This window comes from Pongo abelii, chromosome 6 (genome assembly GCF_028885655.2).
Source record: "Pongo abelii isolate AG06213 chromosome 6, NHGRI_mPonAbe1-v2.0_pri, whole genome shotgun sequence".
Taxonomy (NCBI): domain Eukaryota; kingdom Metazoa; phylum Chordata; class Mammalia; order Primates; family Hominidae; genus Pongo; species Pongo abelii.
The window spans coordinates 84,479,326-84,499,292 of NC_071991.2; the positions used below are offsets into that span (position 1 = coordinate 84,479,326).

Below are 19,967 nucleotides of genomic sequence, written 5' to 3' on the forward strand. Positions count from 1 at the left end.
CAAATCATCAGATAGGTTGAATAACAGAACACTTTTTCTGTTGCTTTCCTCGTAAAATATTTCTTATAAATAGAGATGCTCATTTTAGTAGGGACCTATGGTTATGATTATAAATAAGTTTGTATGTTTTGAGCCCCATTTCTAAATGATCAGGAAAATGAGTTATTGAGGTTTTAGTCACATGCTAGAAGCTGCATGTTGAAAGTGTTGTGCAACAGATGCAAGCAGCCCAGAATTAGTCTTGTGTAATATGGCGATGGAGAAGGGGAGAATGGTAAAAGTAACGTTTTAATGTTTACATGCCATCTTTCAGCACAGTTTCACATGTGGCGGGCCATGTAGATTTAATATCACAACTAGATCATTTTGAAGATGAAAATTGGTTTGGAATTATTGGGTTACAACGTAGGGAATGGTAGGGTAAACCAAATGAGATGGAGATTGTGATCAAGAGCTGTTGACCAGAGGTCTATATAAACTAAGAAAAATTAAGGCTTTAATGGTAGCATGGATATAAAGGGTAGCAGGAATTTAGGAAAAGATGTTCAAGATGGAAATTAATCTGAGGTGTTGGTTTTCAGGGCTAGATTTAGAGTTTGAAAACCAGGAGGCCAGAGGCAAAGAAATCTAGTATCTATGGGCAGGGCAAGGTCAAAGACCTGGAAAATTGAAATATAAGGCAGAAATGAAAGTGTCATTATAAGAAATAAGCCACGCCTGGCATGGTGGCTCACACCTGTAATCCCAGCACTTTGGAAGGCCAAGGCAGGCAGATCACTTGAGCCCAGGAGTTTGAGACCAGTCTAGGTGACATAGTGAAACGCTGTCTCTACAAAAAATAAAAATAAAAAATCAGCTGGGCGTGTGGGGCATTCCTGTGGTCGCAACTACTTGGGAGGTTGAGGTGGAAGCATCACCTGAGCCCAGGGAGGTGAGGCTGCAATGAGCCATGATTGTGTTGCTGCACTCCAAGCCTGGGTGAAAGAGTGAGACCCTGTGTCAAAAAAAAAAAAAGTTTGGAAATCAGGAGGACAAAGCAGAGATGGAGAGGGTCAACTGATTTTAGGTAGCCAAGGCAGGCAAGGGTAAACAAAAAGAGCAAGGAAAAAGCAAGAACAATTCTGGGGCACTAATGGTGCCCCATCCTGCTGTTCTTCAGGTTAACAATGGAAGCAGCCCTGTGCTTACAGATAACAGAAGCAGTGAGCTAGGGAGAGACAGTGATATATGTACATTTGTTTATTGATTATACATGTCTTACAGTACAATCATATTGTTTATATTATAAAACGTAGGAAGAATTTTTCAAAGGCTGAGACAAATATAAATTGTAGTTTTACTATTTATTTAATAATTCAGCAGTGGCTGAATTATTAACACAGTTCTGGAGAGCTGGAGCTGAAGGTATATTCTCATAGAAATGACCATGATGCTCATAGGATCGTAATATGGTCATTTAGTTGTTTAACACATGCATTTGTGTAATATTTTATGTGTTGTTTTACACAGCATTTCAAAAGGTTTGAACTACCTAACCATTATGGCACCAGGAAACCTCTGGCATATGAGAAATAACTTTCTCTTTGGTTCAAGATGTTGGATGACCCGATTTTCAGCAGAAATCATCTTCAAATCAGTTTCATTTAGGCTTTTTGGTGTGAAGTGTCATAATGCAGACAGTGAGCCTTTGAAAAATGAGGATCTACTGAAAAACTTACTTACTATGGGAGTAGATATTGACATGGCAAGGAAACGACAGCCTGGAGTTTTTCATAGGATGATTACCAATGAGCAGGACCTGAAGATGTTCCTTCTTTCCAAAGGAGCTAGCAAAGAAGTGATTGCTAGCATCATATCAAGATATCCACGAGCAATAACACGTACTCCCGAGAATCTTTCAAAACGGTGGGATCTGTGGAGAAAGATTGTGACATCAGACCTTGAAATTGTAAATATTTTGGAACGTTCTCCTGAATCCTTTTTTCGGTCCAATAACAACCTAAACTTAGAGAATAATATAAAGTTCCTCTACTCAGTTGGATTGACCCGTAAATGCCTTTGTCGATTGTTGACCAGTGCCCCTCGTACCTTCTCCAATAGTCTTGATCTGAATAAACAGATGGTTGAATTTTTGCAGGCAGCCGGTTTGTCATTGGGTCACAATGATCCCACAGATTTTGTCAGGAAGATAATTTTTAAAAACCCTTTTATCTTAATTCAGAGCACCAAGCGGGTGAAAGCTAACATTGAATTCTTACAGTCAACTTTCAGTTTGAACAGTGAGGAACTGCTGATTCTGATATGTGGTCCAGGAGCTGAAATCCTAGACCTTTCCAACGACTATGCCAGAAGAAGCTACACAAACATCAAAGAGAAGCTGTTTTCTCTTGGTTGTACTGAAGAAGAGGTACAGAAGTTTGTCTTAAGCTATCCAGATGTGATCTTCTTGGCAGAGAAAAAGTTTAATGATAAAATAGACTGCCTCATGGAAGAAAACATTAGGATTTCACAAATAATTGAAAATCCTCGGGTTCTGGATTCAAGCATAAGTACTTTAAAAAGTCGAATCAAAGAATTGGTAAATGCTGGCTGTAACTTGAGTACTTTAAACATCACTCTTCTATCTTGGAGTAAAAAAAGATATGAAGCTAAATTGAAAAAGTTAAGCAGATTGGCCTAAGGATGCCAATGTTTTTAATTCTCAGGAACTGTGAATATGTTATGCCACATTGCAAAAGAATTTTGCAGAAGTGATTAATTTAAAATGTTATTAAGGACCTTGAGATGGGGAGATTATCCTGAATTACTTGGGAGGGCCTAATATAATTGTAGGGATCTTTAAAAGTTGAAGAGAGAGGCAAAAGAGGAGGTCAGAGTGATCCTGTATAAGAAAGACGACTACTTTTGAAGGAAGTTAAAAGGTGGCTTTGAAGGAGGAAGACACCTTAAGCCAAGGAATGAAGGGGGCCTGTAAAAAAAAAATGGAAAAGGCAAGGAAACAGATTCTCCCTTAGAGTCCCCAGAAGGGAATGCAGCCTTGCTGGCACCTTTTTAGCCCAGTGAGATCAATGTCAAACTTCTGACCCACAGAACCATAAGATGGTAAATTTGTGTTGTTTTAAACCACTGAGTCAGTGATAATTTGCTGAAGAAGCAAATAGATTAACATAGCAACTAAGTAGATGATTAGTTGCATTATAGATGAAGTCACAAAATACAGTCCTTTAGTATTAAGTCTGTATTTCTTCCTTTTATAAGAGTAATTATATTTAAAAAATCTACCTACCCTTCTGGAATCACTAATGTTAGTGTTTATAAAGTCTTAAATGTGTACATAAAATAAATGTGAATAATAAAATCTAAATAAAGGAATATGTTTGCCTAATATAGTTTAAGAAAATGGTAATCTTTTCTGTGCATTTTGTTGGCATTTCAGCTAATATTAAAGAGTAATTTTCAGAGGCATCGACTTAAAAAATGACAGATAATGTCGGTATTTTCAAGGTACAATCTAGCTCTGACATAAACTGAAAGACGTGAGACAAATTATATGACCTTAATTTTAATTATTTTCCAGAGGCATTTGTTTTCTAGATGTGGTTTTTGAATTAAATAACATAATGGTGCTCAACCTTTTAAACCTCATTTGCTATCAGTGATGCCTCAAAAAACCTTATTCCTACTATTGATAAAAACAATATATCTGCTTTTCTAAGGCCATTTATATATTCAACAATACTCTTATAATTTGGTTAACTATTTGATGGCAAGAATGGCATAGTTTAGAAAGCAAGACCTTTAGAGTGATGTATCTGGGCACCATTCCTGAGTAACTTGTGTTAATGTTTTAAATTTACTAAACCTGTTTTTCTCATCTGTAACACCAGAAATTGACCTTCCAGAGTTGGTAGGAATCAAATGAAAATGCACCTCTAAGGTTTCTTGCACATAGTAATGATGCAATCAGTGATAGCTATAATAAAAAGATAGTATTTTAAAAAGCAGCTTTATACATAATTCACATATTCAATTTACCTATTTAAAGTCTGACACAGTTCAATTTATATATAGAGAGTTGTGCAACTTTATTTTCCATTGCTTATAATACATTTATAATTTATTGGAAAATTTATAAAGAAAATGAATTTCTTACAGTTATGGAAGCTGAGAAATCCTAGGTTGAGGGGCCACATCTGGTGAGAGCCTTCTTGCTGGTGGGGACTCTGAACAGAGTCCTGAGGCAGCACAGTGTATCACATGGCGAGTGCTAATGCACTTAGGTCTCTTTTCCTCTTACAAAGCCACCAGTCCACTCCCATGGTAGCCTATTAACTCATTAATCCATTAATCCATTAATAGATTAATCAATTTCTGATGACATAGCCCTTATGATCTAGTCACCTCTTAAAGGCCCCACCTCTCAATACTGCCACATTGGGGATTAAATTTCAACATGAATTTAATATATTCAACAATACTCTTATAATTTGGTTAACTATTTGATGGCAAGCATGGCATAGTTTGACGGATAGTCAAACCATAGCAGCAACCATTACCACAATCTAGTTTTAGAATATGTTTGCAGTCCTAACAGAAACCTTGTACCTGTTAGTGAATCCCCATTATTTCCCTCCATTTGTTCCCCCAGCCCTAAGCAAAAATGAATCTGTTTTCTGTGTCTATAAATTTGTTTATTCTGAGCATTTCATATAAATGGAATCATACAGTATGGTCTTTTGTGACTGGCTTCTTTCACTTAGCATATTTTCAAGGTTCATCCATGTAGCACATATTAGTATTTCATTTTTATTGGCAAGTAATATTCATTGTTTGGGTACAGTAGTATTATTGGGAATACATTTTACTGTTATGGCTTAAAGTATTGATTTCTTAAGTCTTCTGAATTGTACGCGAGTGTTTTCTGAGGTATTGCTTTGGAATCTAACAAGCTCATGAGGGACTTGAAGGAGGTGGGTAGAAGAGATAATAGTTTATTGACATCAGCAGATCATAGGATTGTAGCTGGGCTGATGAGAAGTGGTATAGCAACGATAGTTGCAAGTGGCCAGAGAATGTGGGTTGCACTGAAGTACAGTACAGCACTTGATCATTGGGCAGTAGGGGATGGGGGAGGGAAAACTTTGGAGAAACAAACAGATAATGCCTGTCAGGCAAAATTAACATGCCATACTTTAAGGTTTGAGTCTGATCAAGGGAGAGTCAATTCTTTTTTTTTAAAAAAGGAATTATAGAAATATTGGTCAGGTATGTAATCCCAGCTCACGCCTGTAATCCCAGCAATTTGGGAGGCTGAGGTGGGAGGATTGCTTGAGCCCAGGAGTTCGAGACCAGCCTGGGTAATACTAGCAAGACATCATTGCTAGTAGAAAAGAAAGAAAAAAAAAAAGGCCGGCCATAGTGGTGCGCACCTCTAGTCCTAGCTATTCAGAGGCTGAGGTGGAAGGATCGCTTGAGCTCAGAAGTTTGAGATTGTGGTGAGCTACAACTGTGCCACTGAACTCCAGCATGGGCAAGGGTGAGACCCTGTCTCAAAAAATAAATTATAGAAATCTTCAGTAATATTTTGTCATGAGTGAAAAAATCCATGTTTATGATGGGAAAAGATAGAAAATAAACCCCCCAAAAGAAAATAACTATAATCTTATCTCTCAGAGATCATTAACATTTTGGTGACTCTTCCTATTGTTTTTGTTGGTAGAAATATCCATACATGCATGTAATGTGAGTAGATGAGTGGCATATATATTTGAAACCAAACTGTTTTATAATTTTTTTAGTGTAATAGATCCTGAACATACTAAGTATTCTTTAGTAACTAATTACAGAATCAAGTATTCACCTATAACATGATTTTTTAATGGCTGCATGAAATTCTGTTCTTTGGATAAACCATAATTTGTCACCGTTGGTCAGAGTGAGTAAATTTTAGTACATTAGCAATTTTTTGAAAATCCTACCTAGATTATTTCAGTATTCCATAGTGTTAATGCATACCACCATGTTTTAATCGTTGGTATATTTTATAACTTAAAATTTTGGTCTAGAAAATATAAATATTAAGAGTGCTGCATTTTGCCATTCTCCAAATGTCAGATGGATCTGTAAAACTTCATTTTTTAATGGAAACCATTCTAAATTATTGCCATAAATTTGAGCACTTTCAAATAACTGCAAGAATTTGGATAATATCACAGATTAAAAAGAAAAAAATGAGTTTCTTCCAGATGAACTTAGCAGGAAGGAATTTAGAAAGCGAATATTTATAGATGGGTTTATTGGGTTATTAAACTAGTAATTTCTCCCCTTAAATAATTTCTAAGGCTGGGTAGGTACATGGTCTATGGCTAAAGATCCAACAATATAGCTTTCCTGTAAAAAAACAAAACAAAACCCTGACTACTGGCTCCTTCCTTGTTAGTCTGTAATGCCTCCTTAGTTGCTACCATCTAGTGGAGATCCAGTAGAGAACTGTTGATGGCAGAACCCTCGCCGCAAACTTTGGTAATAGTCCATTGTTATACGGTTCAGGGAAAGTTTGGCACAAGCGAGGTAGAATAGCAGGACTGTATTATTATTAGATTTTGGGAAGAAATAGAAGATACACTGATGGAATTGCATTTTCTGTCTCAGTTTCACTATTTTTCTGATCAGTATTTGGGATTTATTTGTCCTTAATAGAAATATTGTGTGAAGATTAATGAACTTTTGTACATGAATTGCTTTATGTTAATTATGAACAATTTTAGTATGATGATATGCTAATTCTTTCATTTCCATTTTGAATATCCCAATGCCACTTTCACCAGCTCTCAAGGTACCTTCAAATTCTGCCCACCATAATTTTCTTTCTTTTAAAAGTTTACCTTGGAAATGAATTTATTCTGTGGTAATAATCATTGTAAAAGTCTTTGAACAATACAAAGAAACAAAGTCTCAGCTAACCTATTTATCATGAGGTTGAAGAGATATCCTTTTATTCTTAGTTCACAAAGAGGTTTATTTATTTAAATCAGGGATGAAAGATGGTTTTTGAAAAAAAATCCTTTAAAAGTAATCTCTTAATCCTTTAATGAATGACATCAGTGGATTTCTGCATTATCACTTTTTGTTTTTACTGAAAACCTATGCCCTATTCAATTTACTAATAGTTTACTTAAATTTTCATTAGTATTCATAAGGGAGATTGGTCTACAGATCCTTCCTGCCTTTTATTATGAAAGTTTTGGTGCATAGATTTTTTTTTTTTTTTTTAAATAAGGGAAGGAGGTTGCCACTTTGTCAGGTTTTTGGATCAGGGCTGTGCTAGCCTCAAGATAATTTGGAAGCTTACTATTTTTTCTCTATGTTTTAGAACTTTGAAAACTGTGGAAACGATCATTTCTTTAAAGTTTGGCAGAACTTTGAAATTATCTGGGCCTGGTGTTTTGTTCAGGATAGATCTTTTACAACAATGGAAAGTTGTTGTAAAGGCTTATATGAAAGCTTTTGACCTGTATCTTTTTGGTAGACAGCAATATAAAGCTCTCTCTTATTGTAGTTAATACATTTTGGTTTGAATTCTACATTGAAATTAACATTGCCATGCTTTATGTCTATTCATATAATTGTACTTGTTCAAACAGCTTTACTTGGAGTAACCAAAAACTGGAAGTAACCCAATGGACATTGGAACAACATGGAATTGAAAAGTACATTGTGATATATTCAGGCAGTGGAATATTACTCACCAATATGAAATAATGAAATATACATGCAACTACATGAGCAAATCTCAAAATATGCTGAATGAAAGAAGCGAAAGAGTAAAATCTTTATTATTCAATTTACATAAAATTCTAGATAGTGCTCACTAATTTGTGGTGACAGAAAGCAGATCATTGGTTACTGAGATGGAGTGGGTGGATGAAGAAGGCCATGAAGAAAGGACTGCAAAAGACTACAGGGAAACTTTTGGGAGTGATGTATATATTCATCATCTTGATTGTGGTGATGGTTTTGTGAGTCAAAATGTATCAAATTATATGTTTTAAATATATGCAGTTTAGTACACTTCAGTTATACCTCAGCAAAGCTGAAAAATCCATTCAACTCTGATTTGAAATGCCATCTTCATCTGATGCTGTTTCCATGTCTCTGAGTGTGTTTCTAGGCTCTCTTCAAGTCTACTAAACAAATATATTTTACTTTATGTTTCTATATTGATATAAATAATTAAACTATCTTTTCAGTAAAAGTGTTGGGAGACCTGGGAGCCACCTGAAAAAAAATATTGATAGATTCTTATTCATACACCAGGATAAATTCCAAGTGGAACAGTCATGAGCTCCAAACCACTCAAGCCCCTGCCTTGGCCTTACACTTAATGACCTATACTTAAGTCAGGACATGACATGAATTGAACACTGGTACTAATATCAGAATCTTTTTTATAGGGGGCTTCCTGGAACTTGACTGGGACCTATGGGCTAGAATTTACCGAAAGCACCTGACCCGTGCTTTGCTTTTACTATTCCAGGAATGCAGATAAAGTCTAACTTCCAGCTAGACATGGTGGCTCGTGTCTGTATTCCTAGCTACTCGGGAGCCTGAGATGAGAGGATTCCTTGGGCCCAGGAGTTTGAGTCCAGCCTGGGCAACATAGGAAGCCACCATCTCTTAAAGAAGAAGAAAAACAACAACAACTAGATTTTGACCTTTTTGTCACAAGAAAACAAAGGCTCTTATGAAGTCCCATGCCCTGTTGAGCACTGGTTTATTTAATTAGTTAATGGATTGGATTTATGCTCTCACACAGCTACATATAGCCTCCTTTTCTAAGGAAAGTAGGCTGCAACCACCCAAGTTAGAGGCACTCTTTTTTTTTGCTTTCCTGCAGTTAGGGAGAACTGATTGTCATGTTATACCCTAAATATCAACTAAAGTGTCTGTGACAAAATTAGTGCAGTTAGATCAGCATTATCCCACTCTGTATGTTTGAATTTCTCTCTCTGACCTGCACAGCTACTTCAGAAGCCCTTCTCCTGAATGAAGCTTTATGTTTGCAATTCATATAAGTACAATACAGCTGGCTGTAGCTTACTGTTTTAGCTGAATGTGATAAATTATTCACAGAATTAAAGTTTAACTTTGTGATAAAAACATAATTAAATATATAAATTATATATAACTGATTAAAAAGATTAAAATTAGGTCTTAATCTATGTTTACTTGTGTGTAGAACTTCATGAACTGTAGGGGGAACTGTAGATAGAGGTTTTGCTGTACAGTTTTCTAAAGCCAATTAGCTCTAAATCTGGCTGATAATCCAAACTAAATAAAGCGTCCTTTAAATGCCAAAAGAGGTTGGCACTGTTCCATTTTTTCTGTAGGTTCTGTCAGCCTTAAGCTGTAAGAAAATAAACAGATACTTTTGCATATATATATTTCCCTGTTAGTTTAATGTCTGAAACTGTTTTCTTTTAATGGTTATTCTTTTTCTTTTCTCTCTCCCTTCCTTCCTTCCTTCCTCTCCCTCTCTCTTTCTTTCTTTCTTTTCCAAGTACCACTTTTTCATTTTTCATTGTCTTAGTTCTGAAATTACATTGGGGTGCTTTTTTCATTTTCATCTAAGTTTAACACTCTCTTCTTGTTTGTTACACAATGTTAATGCTTAAAAATATACAGCAATGTCTTTATACTTATTCAGTTACTACTGCCAAATCTTCTGTTCTTATTTAATTTTCACCTGTCAACTTCTGTGGTGGTATTTGTTGTGTATTTGTACACAAAAGCCAACATAAAGTGGTATGTTCTCCACATGATTGCAACTGATCTTAAATTTTCATCTTTTTGGGGGTTTAGGAGTTTTTTTAAATAGAGATCCTAATTGTGACATCTGAAGTGAGGGAATCAGATTTTGTTGTGAGACTAAATGTTATATGCACATTATAAACTATCCTTGATTTCTCCATCATTTAGAAAAAGTTGCAAACAAATGCATGTGCTCTTGGGTCTTCCATGGCATCTAATAGCTGCTTTAATGACCTTGCCCACTTAACTATGATTTGGTAAACAGTTCTAGATCTGAGGATTGATATGTGAGGGAAAATGGTAGAATTCGAAAAAAGTAAAATAAATGCGGTATAAAGCACCATATGTACAAAACATGCCCTAGATGTTATGGTGGCTACAGAAGAGGTTGAAGTCTCTGCAGTTAAATGATGTTATGTCTTTATTGTCTGCATCATGCCTTAATCAAGTTGACTTCTGGTTCAAATTCTACCTGACATCTAAAGATTTGACAACAGACTCTGGAACAGATTTGTCATCAGATAGAGACATTCTCTTCCTCTCCCTGTGCCCTAGGGTGAAGTTAATACTTCTTTAGGTAAGTTTTGCCTTGTGCTCCTTTATTTTCTTCCCTAGAGTCAGTGAGCAAGGGTGACACCTTGGCAATGGCTTGGTCAACTAGGACCTTCAGAGAACTTAAGTACACCCTCTCCTTTCCCAGTCAAACTGCTATTTATATAAAGACCACATTCTGAGTTACTGCCAACATTGATGCTGTTGGGAGCATGGAAGAGCTCAGTAGTAGCTTTGATAGTTTGTTGGTTTGTTTATAAAAATGATATTTTTTTTCCTGATTGCAAAATAGTCATGTAATTACCCAACATTGGAAAACACAGAAGAGCGCACACACAAAAAGTACTTATAATTCCAATACCCCTGAGATAGTACTTGTTAACATTATTTAATATAACTTTCTAGTTTTTTTTTTCCCCCCATGCGTGTATGTTTTGTGTAGAAAATAAATACCCATTTTCTGGCTAAAATTAATTAAATTATTGAACACATATTTGTTGAGCACTGACTGTGCATTATTGTGCTTGACACTGGTTTCTTATGTAATAACTATTTTAAACCTGTTTTTATAAATATATGATCAGCATTCTTCCACATCACATATCATTTATGACTTGTCTTTATGTAAATTGGAGACTTGGCAAGCCTGGTCCACCGTGGTTAAGGGATGTGCCATTTGAGACCCATAGGGAAAAGACTGGCATTCCAGGAAGCCTCTTTGGGCTCAGGAGGTCACCGTATAGAATTAATAGAGCTCAGAGCTTGTCCAGAGAATCCCATTTTCTTTCCATGTAGCATAATGGAACTTCCTGGAAAGGTTATCAAAGACTGATAGGATGTGCAGGTTTGTTACATAGGCAAATGTGTGCTGTGGTGGTTTGCTGCACCTATCAACCCATCACCTAGGTATTAAGCCCCACATGCATTAGCTACTTATCCTGATGCTCTTCCTCCCCCGACCCCTGCTGCAGCACGCTCCAGTGTGTGTTGTTCCACTCCCTGTGTCCATGTGTTCCCATTGTTCAGCTTCCACTTACAAGTGAGAACATGTGGTGTTTGGTTTTCTGTTCCTGTGTCAGTTCGCTGAGGATAATGGCTTCCAGCTCCATCTATGTCCCTGCAAAGGACATGATCTTGTTCCTTTTTATGGCTGCATAGTATTCCATGGTATAACTATTTTAAGTTACAAAAATAAAAATTGTATTTTTTTATGGTGTACAACATGTTTTGATATATGTGTACATTGTGGAATGGCCAAATCAAGCTTATTAAAATATGCCTTATCTCACATACTTATCTTTTTTTGTAGTGAGAACACTTAAAATCTACTTTCTTAGCAATTTTGTTTTTCTTTCATTAATTTTTTTTTTTTTTTGAGACAGGGTCTTACCCTGTTGCCTAGCTGGAGTGCAGTGGTGTGATCACAGCTCACTGCAGGCTCGACCTTCCTGTCTCAGGTGATCCTCCCACCTCAGCCTCCTGAGTAGCTGGGACTACAGGTATGTGCCACCATGCCCAGCTAATTCTTTGTAGTTTTTTGTAGAGACAGGGTTTCACCATGTTGCCCAGGCTGGTCTCGAACTCCTGGGCTCCAGTGATCTGACTGCTTTGGCCTCCCAAGGTGCTGGGATTACAGGCATGAGCCACTATGCCTGGTCAGAAATTTTCAAGTATATAACACATTATTATTAACTAGAGTCACCATGTTGTACAGTGGATCTCTTGGACTTACTCCTCCTATCTAATTGAAATTTTGTATCCTTTGGCCAACATTTGCCCAATCCTTCCCCGATTCTACTCTCTGCTTCTGTGAGTTTGTATTTTTTAGATTCCACATGTAAGTGAGATAATATATTTGTCTTTCAATGCCTGGCTTATTTCACTTAATATAGGGTCCTCCAGATTCATCCATGTGGTTGCAAGTGACAGAATTTCCTTCTTTTTAAGGCTGAATAGCAGTTGCTTGTATATATATACCACATTTTTTTTTTTTTTAATCTGTTCAGCTGTTGATGGACACTTAGATTGAGTCCATATCTTGGCTATTGTAAATAATGCTGCATGAGCACAAGAGTGAAGACATAATGATATCTTCTTTTTGATATACTGATTTCATTTCCTTTGGAAACATAGCCAGTAGTGGGATTGCTAGATCATCAGAGTGGACTTTAATTGCTCTTCTTGGATTCTTTTCTTTTGCCTCTAACCTTTTCACTCCTAATTCCTACTCCTAAATATTCCTCTTTTTTTTTTTTTTTTTTTTTGAGATGGAGTCTTGAGTCTTGCTTTATTGCCCAGGCTGGAGTACAGTGGTGTGATATTGGCTCACTGCAACTTCTGCCTCCCAGGTTCAAGTGATTCTCCTGCCTCAGCCTTCCAAGTAGCTGGGACTACAGGTGCTTGCCACCACACCCAGCTAACCTTTGTATTTTTAGTAGAGATGGGGTTTCACCATGTTGGCCAGGCTGGTCTTGAACTCCTGACCTCAGGTGATCCACCCGCCTTGGCCTCCCAAAGTGTTGGGATTACAGGCATGAGCCACTGCGCCCAGCCACTACTCCTAAATATTCTACACAGTGCCTCTAAAATAATTTCCTGACCAATACTGGGTCTATATTGCTAGACTGAGCAGACCTGGTCCCTCCTATCATGGAGCTTACAGTCTAGCGGAGAATGATAGAACAATTATCAGCTAAATATACAAATAAATAAGTAACTATAAATTGAGAAAAGTGTTACGAGGAAACAGTTCTGGGTTGGAGAATGAAGGGCGGAAACAGACTGGCCAATCAGGAATGGCCTCTTAGGGAGCTAAAATGTAAGCTGAGACTTGAAGGATAAGAAGGAGATGGCCAATGTGTGAGGCAGAGCATTACAGACATAGGAAATGGTTGGTGTGAAGGCCCTACTGGGTATAAGTGTGGTATGTCTTAGAAATGGAAGAATGCCCAGTGTTTCTGGAGAATAGTAAGTGGTGGGGCAAAGCAGAATTTAGATGAAGTCATAAAAATGAGTGGGGATGTGGGGGGCTGGAATCATATTATATTACATGCAGGGCGTCAAAGTCCATGAAAGGAAGATTGGATTTTAAGGACAATGAGAAAATCATTGAGACTTGTTAAGCAAATAGGAAATATAATGGAATTTACATTTAAAACAGAGTCCAGTAACTTGTGAGAAGAATCATTTGGAATGGGACAAGTAAGGAAACATGTAGATCAATAAGGAAACCATTGCAGTAGTTCAGGCCAGAAATGATGGTGACTTGGATTAGGGTGGTGACAGTAGATTTGGGAAGAAGTTGATAGATACACTTGACAACAGCAATGCCCAATAGATTTATTTTGAGCCAGGAATACAAGCCATATGTATATTTTAATTTTTCTTGTAACCACATTAAAAAAGTAAAAAGGAAATAGGTGAAATTAACTTAATAATTTAACCCAGTATATAAAAATGTTTTCACAAACACATACTCAATATAAAATTTATTGAGCTATTTGACATTCTGTTTTTGTACTACATCTTCAAATCTGATGCATATTTTATGCTTAAAGCACACCTCGATTTGGGCCAGCCACCTTTCAAGCGCTCAGTTGCCATATGTGGCTAATGTCAGCCATATTGGACCATACATCCTTACAGAATTTGGTGATGGATTGGATGTGAGGAATTTGGGAGAGGGAGGAATTAAGGATAACTCCTTGGTTTTCAGCTTAAGCAAGAAGTATGTGGCAGTACCTTTGGAGATGTAATAAATTGGAGGGAAAAGGGTTTAGGATACAGGTAATAAAGCATATAGCTTTGGACATGTTAAACTTGGGATGTATGAAGAGACAAGAAGGATGATAGATGACCCTGACGCCTCCTGTGGATTGTCTGGCAATGAGACATCACTGTGGCCTTTTTTCCACTGGTGTGAGGGCCTGCACTTCATTACCCTTCTCAAAAAGATTTTCAGGTATCATCAGCGCTGTTCCCAGCACTGGTTGGCACCTTTTATGAGAACCAGGTGACTCAAATATAGTTTCTCTTTGCTCACACAGCTGTGTAAAGACCAACAGCAATAGTAGGAAGGGTCATTCTGTTTGAGGATGTACCAGTGGTGTGTCCAGTGGCATGCCGGCCCAACCATGCCTCTCCACAGGATGGCTAGAGGACAAGAGACCCATGCAACCTGCAGACCTTCTGCCTGTGAGTTAGCTCTATTGTTTTCTAAGTGATGCTTGCTGGTATCTGTCAGAATCCCTTTTCTGGACAAGATGCAGGTGGGACATTCAAGTAGACATGTCAAAGAAGCCATTTAGATATATGAGTAGGGTTTAGAGGAGAATTTTGAGGTAGAACTATAACTTCTGGGATTAATGGCATACAAATGATAATTAAAATTTTGAGAATGCTTTAGAGGAGGAACAGACAAGAGAGTCTAAGACCCAGCCTTAAGTTCTCCAACATTTGGAGGTTGAGCAGGAAAAAAAAAGCTAGGAATGGATGGAGTTGTGGAAGCTAGGAGAGGATAGTATTTCAAGAAGGAGGCAGTGGTCAACTGTGGTGATACTGTGGTGAAAAGATGAATAGGCGTTCTATGGAAGTTTCACTGTTCCCTTGTGATGAAATGCAAGCTCTCCACCAGCTGCTTCCCATCTACTACCTTCCTTAAACTTTTTTTGATTTTTGTTTCTGTTTCCCTAAACTGAAACCTGTTTTTCTTGCTTCCATCCCTGACTTGAGCTATTTTCTTGTGCTTTTCCCCACCTCCAATTCTAATATAGTGCTTTTGTGTGTGTGTGTGTGTTTTTAATCTTCAAACCTTCCCTCAAATTGTTTCATGTAGTGTATATGGAATAACCACTCTTTGGTTTCCTGTATAGCACCCATCTGCTGTACTTATTTGGATACCTATGTCGATCATGTTTTTGATGTCCAAGGATAAGAATTTTGAATATAAGGCTTATATCTATGCTACATGTACTGAGTGTTTAGCATAATACATTTATTCACTGCTGGATCCTAATTATTAATCTAAATTCTAAAGGGGTTTATCAATAATAATTAACAATAAATTAATAATAAAGGTTGGCAAAATTAGATTAACAGCTTAGTGGCAATGCTATGTTTTAGACTAGTGCTGCCCAACAGAACTTTCTGCAGTGATGAAAATTTCTCTCTGTTCTATCCAGTAGGTAGCCATTAGCCTCATGTGGTTATTGAGTACTTGAAATGTGGTTAATGAGGAACTGAATTTTAATGAAAAAAAAAACCTCAATTAGTTAGAATTAAAATTTAAATAACAACATGTGGCTAGTGACTACTGTATTGGAAAGCACAGCTTTGGACAACATGATCTGTTAATAGCTTCTCTATTGCTTGAGTTTGGGCACAATAGGACCATGTTGATGCTTGATAACCACATGCAGATGACAGACTTTTTTTTTTTTTTTTTAGGTCCTTGGTAGCCCTGAGATTTCTATATTCTATTAATAAAGCAGCCCTGAAATTGTTGTGCTCAGTTTACATATGTCCTTTACATCTGAAAGTCTGCTCAGGAACTATTTGAAACAGTGGATCTAAAATGTGATCAGTCAGATCATTACAATCACCTAGTGAACTGTTGCCTAGTTATTTCCCTGTTACAGGGAATTTTTCACTGTCTGCCTCTTCATAGGATTTAGCTTGCTGTCATGTGGCCCATCTAGACTTCTAGACTCTGATTTCGTTTCTTCTGTCTTTCACCACTCTTCAAGGCACCAGAGGACGATGCCAAAATTCCTGTTATTTGTTAGTTGATCTTGAACATTTAAAATCATCATTGCCTAAACAACCTCCCATCTAAATTATGCCTAGAGCATCTCCACAATAGCCCAAAATAGCCAAAAATGCTCAGTGAAGTGTCTTCACAAATAAGGGGCAGTCTTTTCCTTAGAGCTATTCTGGTCCTCCAAGGCCATGTGGCTCAAACGGAAACCAACATTGATAAATTTTTTCTTTCCACTGGGCAAATTTCAGTCTTTTTTTGAGGCACTTTCTGCTGCATTTGATACTGTTAAAATAGGAAATTACTGCTTATCGAATATAGTTCTGAAGGTACAAACAAATTTAGAATGCAAAGTAAATCTCCCCCACTCCTGTACTCACCTAATCTATCTTTCCATAGACTACCTCTGAGAGGCCCCACAATAAATTAATATGTTTTCCTCTCAGAGATAGTCTACGTTTATATAAGACATATGTACATATATGTTCCTGTATTGTTAAACCTACATTGTAGCATAAAATATATACTGTTGTTTTAACTTGCTTTTTTATAGTTTAGGGATCATTCTTTGTCAGTACACAAGGAGCTGCTTCATTCTTTTTAATGGCTGCATAGTACTCTTGTATGAGTGTACCAAAATTTATTTAACTAGTCCTAATTGATGAGCATTTAATCTATTATTAAACTACTATTATATATTGTTAAATAACACATTATAAAATTGCTATTAAAATAATCCCTGCAAGAATATATTTATTTTCATATCATTTTTCACATGTACAAAATATCTGTAGGACATAGTCTTAGAAATATAATTATTAGATCAAAAGATATGTACATTTAAGTTTTAACATATACTGCCAAACTATCTTCCATTGATACTATACCAATTATACATCTACTAATAATGTATGAAGATGCTTGTTTCTTCTTCACCAATGGCAGATTTTAAATTTTTTGATACTTGTCAACCTGATAAGTAAAGTTAGTATTTCCTAACTTCAGTTTGCATTTAATTTACTGTGAATGAGGTTGAGTATTTAAAAAATATGTTTAAAGCCTCATGTATTTTTTTATCTCTAAATTGTGTTTTTATGCCTATTGCCTATTTTACCCCTAATTGAGCTATTTGTCTTTTTGCAGGAGCTCTTTATATATTGAGGAAATTAGCCCATTGACTATAATAATGCTGTAACTTTTCCACCTAAATTTTAACTTTTAACTTTTTTAATGATATTTTTTGACCATGCAGAATATTTTAATTTGCATATGATTGGACTTATTTATCTTTTCTTTCCTGATTTAGAAAGACTTTCCCATTCTAGTGTTATAAAATAATTTACCTGTATTTTCTTCTAGTAGTTTTATGACGAAAAAATTCAAATGCGATATATCTCAACATTAAATAATCTTTTTCTGTCTACTGAGAAATATTTGTTTCATTTCTTTTCTTTTCTTTTTTTTTTTTTTTGGGACAGAGTCTCACTCTGTCGCCCAGGCTGGAGTGCAGTGGCATGATCTCGGCTCCCTGCGACCTCCACCTCCTGGGTTCAAGTGATTCTCCTGCCTTAGCCTCCTGAGTAGCTGGGATTACAGGCGCCCACCAGAGGTGCCTGGCTAATTTTTGTATTTTTAGTAGAGACGGGGTTTCACCATGTTGGCCAGGCTGGTCTTGGACTCCTGACCTCGTGATCCACCCGCCTCGGCCTCCCAAAGTGCTGGGATTACAGGTGTGAGCCACCACGCCTGGCCTATTTGTTTTATTTCTGGACTCTATCTGTGGTGCCACATTGTTTCCATTTATTCAAGTGTATGTGTGTGTGAGTGTGACCTGCAGTAGTAACATTTTAAAGCTTTTCTTTACATAGCTCTGACATATTTCTTGCAAAATTTATTACTAGGTATTTTTATCTTACTATTGATATTGTAAATAAGGTATTTTATCCTGCTACATTTTGTAACTGGCTGTTTGTATACAGGAAGGCTGTTCATTTTATGTTAAAGTTTTTTACCCATTCCTTTTTCTAATCTAATTATTATGTCAGCTGATACTTCTATAACAATAGCATTAACAATGTAATTATACTATTAATAGACATTCTTTTCCTAACTTTAACAGAAATGTGTATAAATGAAATTGAGACCAAAAAAAAAAACAAACCATACAAAGGATCAAAAAAACAAAAATTTGGTTCTTTGTTTTGGATAAGCAAAATTGATAGACCACAGAGTTATTTCACTTAGGGTAATGGCTTCCAGCTCCAGTATGGTAGTTCTGTTTTTAGTTCTTTGAGAAATCTCCATACTGTTTTCATAGGAGTTGAACTAATTGACATTCCCACCAGTGGTGTGTATGTGTTCCCTTTTCTGTGCCTTCTTGCCAATATCTGCTTTTTTTTTGATTTTTTAATAATTGCCATTCTGACAGATGTGAGATATCTAATTGTGGTTTTAATTTGTGTTTCTCTGATGATTAGTGATGGTGAGCCCTTTTTTTCATATATTTATTGGTTACTTATATATCCTCTTTGAGAAGTGTCTGTTCATGTCCTTTTAACCCCCCTTTTAATGGGATTTTTTTTTCTTGTTGATTTGCTCCTTACAGATTATGGGTATTTGTCCTTTGTCAGATGCATAGTTTGTGAATATTTTCTCCCATTCTGTAGGTTACTTGTTTTCTCTGTTGATAGTTTCTTTTGCTTTGCAGAATATCTTTAGTTCAATTAGGTCTCATTTGTCTATATTTGTTTCTGTTGCATTTGCGTTTGAGACCTTAGTCAGATTCTTTGCCTAGGCCAATGTTTAGAAGAGTTTTTCCTAGATTTTCTTCTAGATTTTTATAGTTTCACATCTTACATTTAAGTTGTTAATATATCTTGAGTTAATTTTTGTATATGGTGAGAGATGGGGGTTCAGTTTGATTCTTCTGCCTATGACAAGCTAGTTTTCCCAGCACCGTTTATTGAATAGGGTGTCCTTTCCGCATTGTTTATTTTTGTCAGCTTTTTTGAAGATCAGTTGGTTGTAGGTTTATTTCTGTGTTCTCTAGTCTATTCCATTGGTCTGTATGTCTGTTTTTGTACCAGTACCATGCTGTTTTGGTTACTATAGCTTGTAGTATAGTTTGAAGTCAGGTAGTGTAATGCCTACAGCTTTGTTCTTTTTGCTTAAGATTGCTTTGGCTTGGGATCTCTTTTGGGGCCACGTGAGTTTTAGAATTATTTCTTCTAACTCCATGAAAAATGATGTTGGTAATTTGATAGGAATTGCATTGAATCTGTAGATTGCTTTGGGAAGTCATTTTATTGATACTGATTATTCCAATCCATAAGAATTGGGATGTTTTTCCATTTGTTTGTTTCATCTGTGATTTCTTTCATCAGTATTTTATAGTTCTCATTGTAGAGGTGTTTCACCTCCTTTGGTAAATATATTCCTAGGGTTTTTTTTTTTTTTTTTGGTGCTATTAGAAATGGGATTGAGTTCCTGATTTGGGTCTAAGCTTGAGAGTTATAGTGTATAGGAATGCACTATAGTGTATAGGAATGTATACACTACTATAGTGTATAGGAGTGGATTTTTATGCATTTATCTTACATCCTGAAACTTTACTGAAGTTGTTTATCAGGTCTAGGAGTCTTTTGAAGAAATCTTTAGGATTTTCTGGGTATGAGATCATGTCATCAGCCAACAAAAATAGTTTGACTGCCTCTTTTCCAATTTGGATATCTTTTATTTCTTTCTCTTGCTTGATTGCTGTGGCCAGGAGTTCTAGTACTCTGTTTAGTAGGAGTGATGAGAATGGATATCCTTGTTCTGTTCCACTTCTTAGGGGAAATGCTTTCAGTTT

At 36.4% G+C, this 19,967-nt stretch overlaps 1 protein-coding gene across 5 annotated transcripts in view; it reads left to right on the forward strand.

The window, feature by feature from the left end:
- The window catches only part of MTERF1 (mitochondrial transcription termination factor 1), a 57,973-nt gene that overhangs the window by 13,691 nt on the left and 24,315 nt on the right, over positions 1-19,967 (forward strand). For 4 of the 5 annotated variants that reach the window (XM_009243025.3, XM_003780651.5, XM_054560588.2 and 1 more), the window contains one exon: positions 1,510-3,385. The exons of the other annotated variant lie outside the window; for it this stretch is intronic. In XM_009243025.3, the coding sequence (XP_009241300.2) occupies positions 1,510-2,680 (1,171 nt within the window). In that variant the 3' untranslated portion in view covers positions 2,681-3,385. Of the gene's footprint in view, positions 1-1,509; positions 3,386-19,967 lie in introns of those variants that run through there. 5 annotated transcript variants of the gene reach the window in all.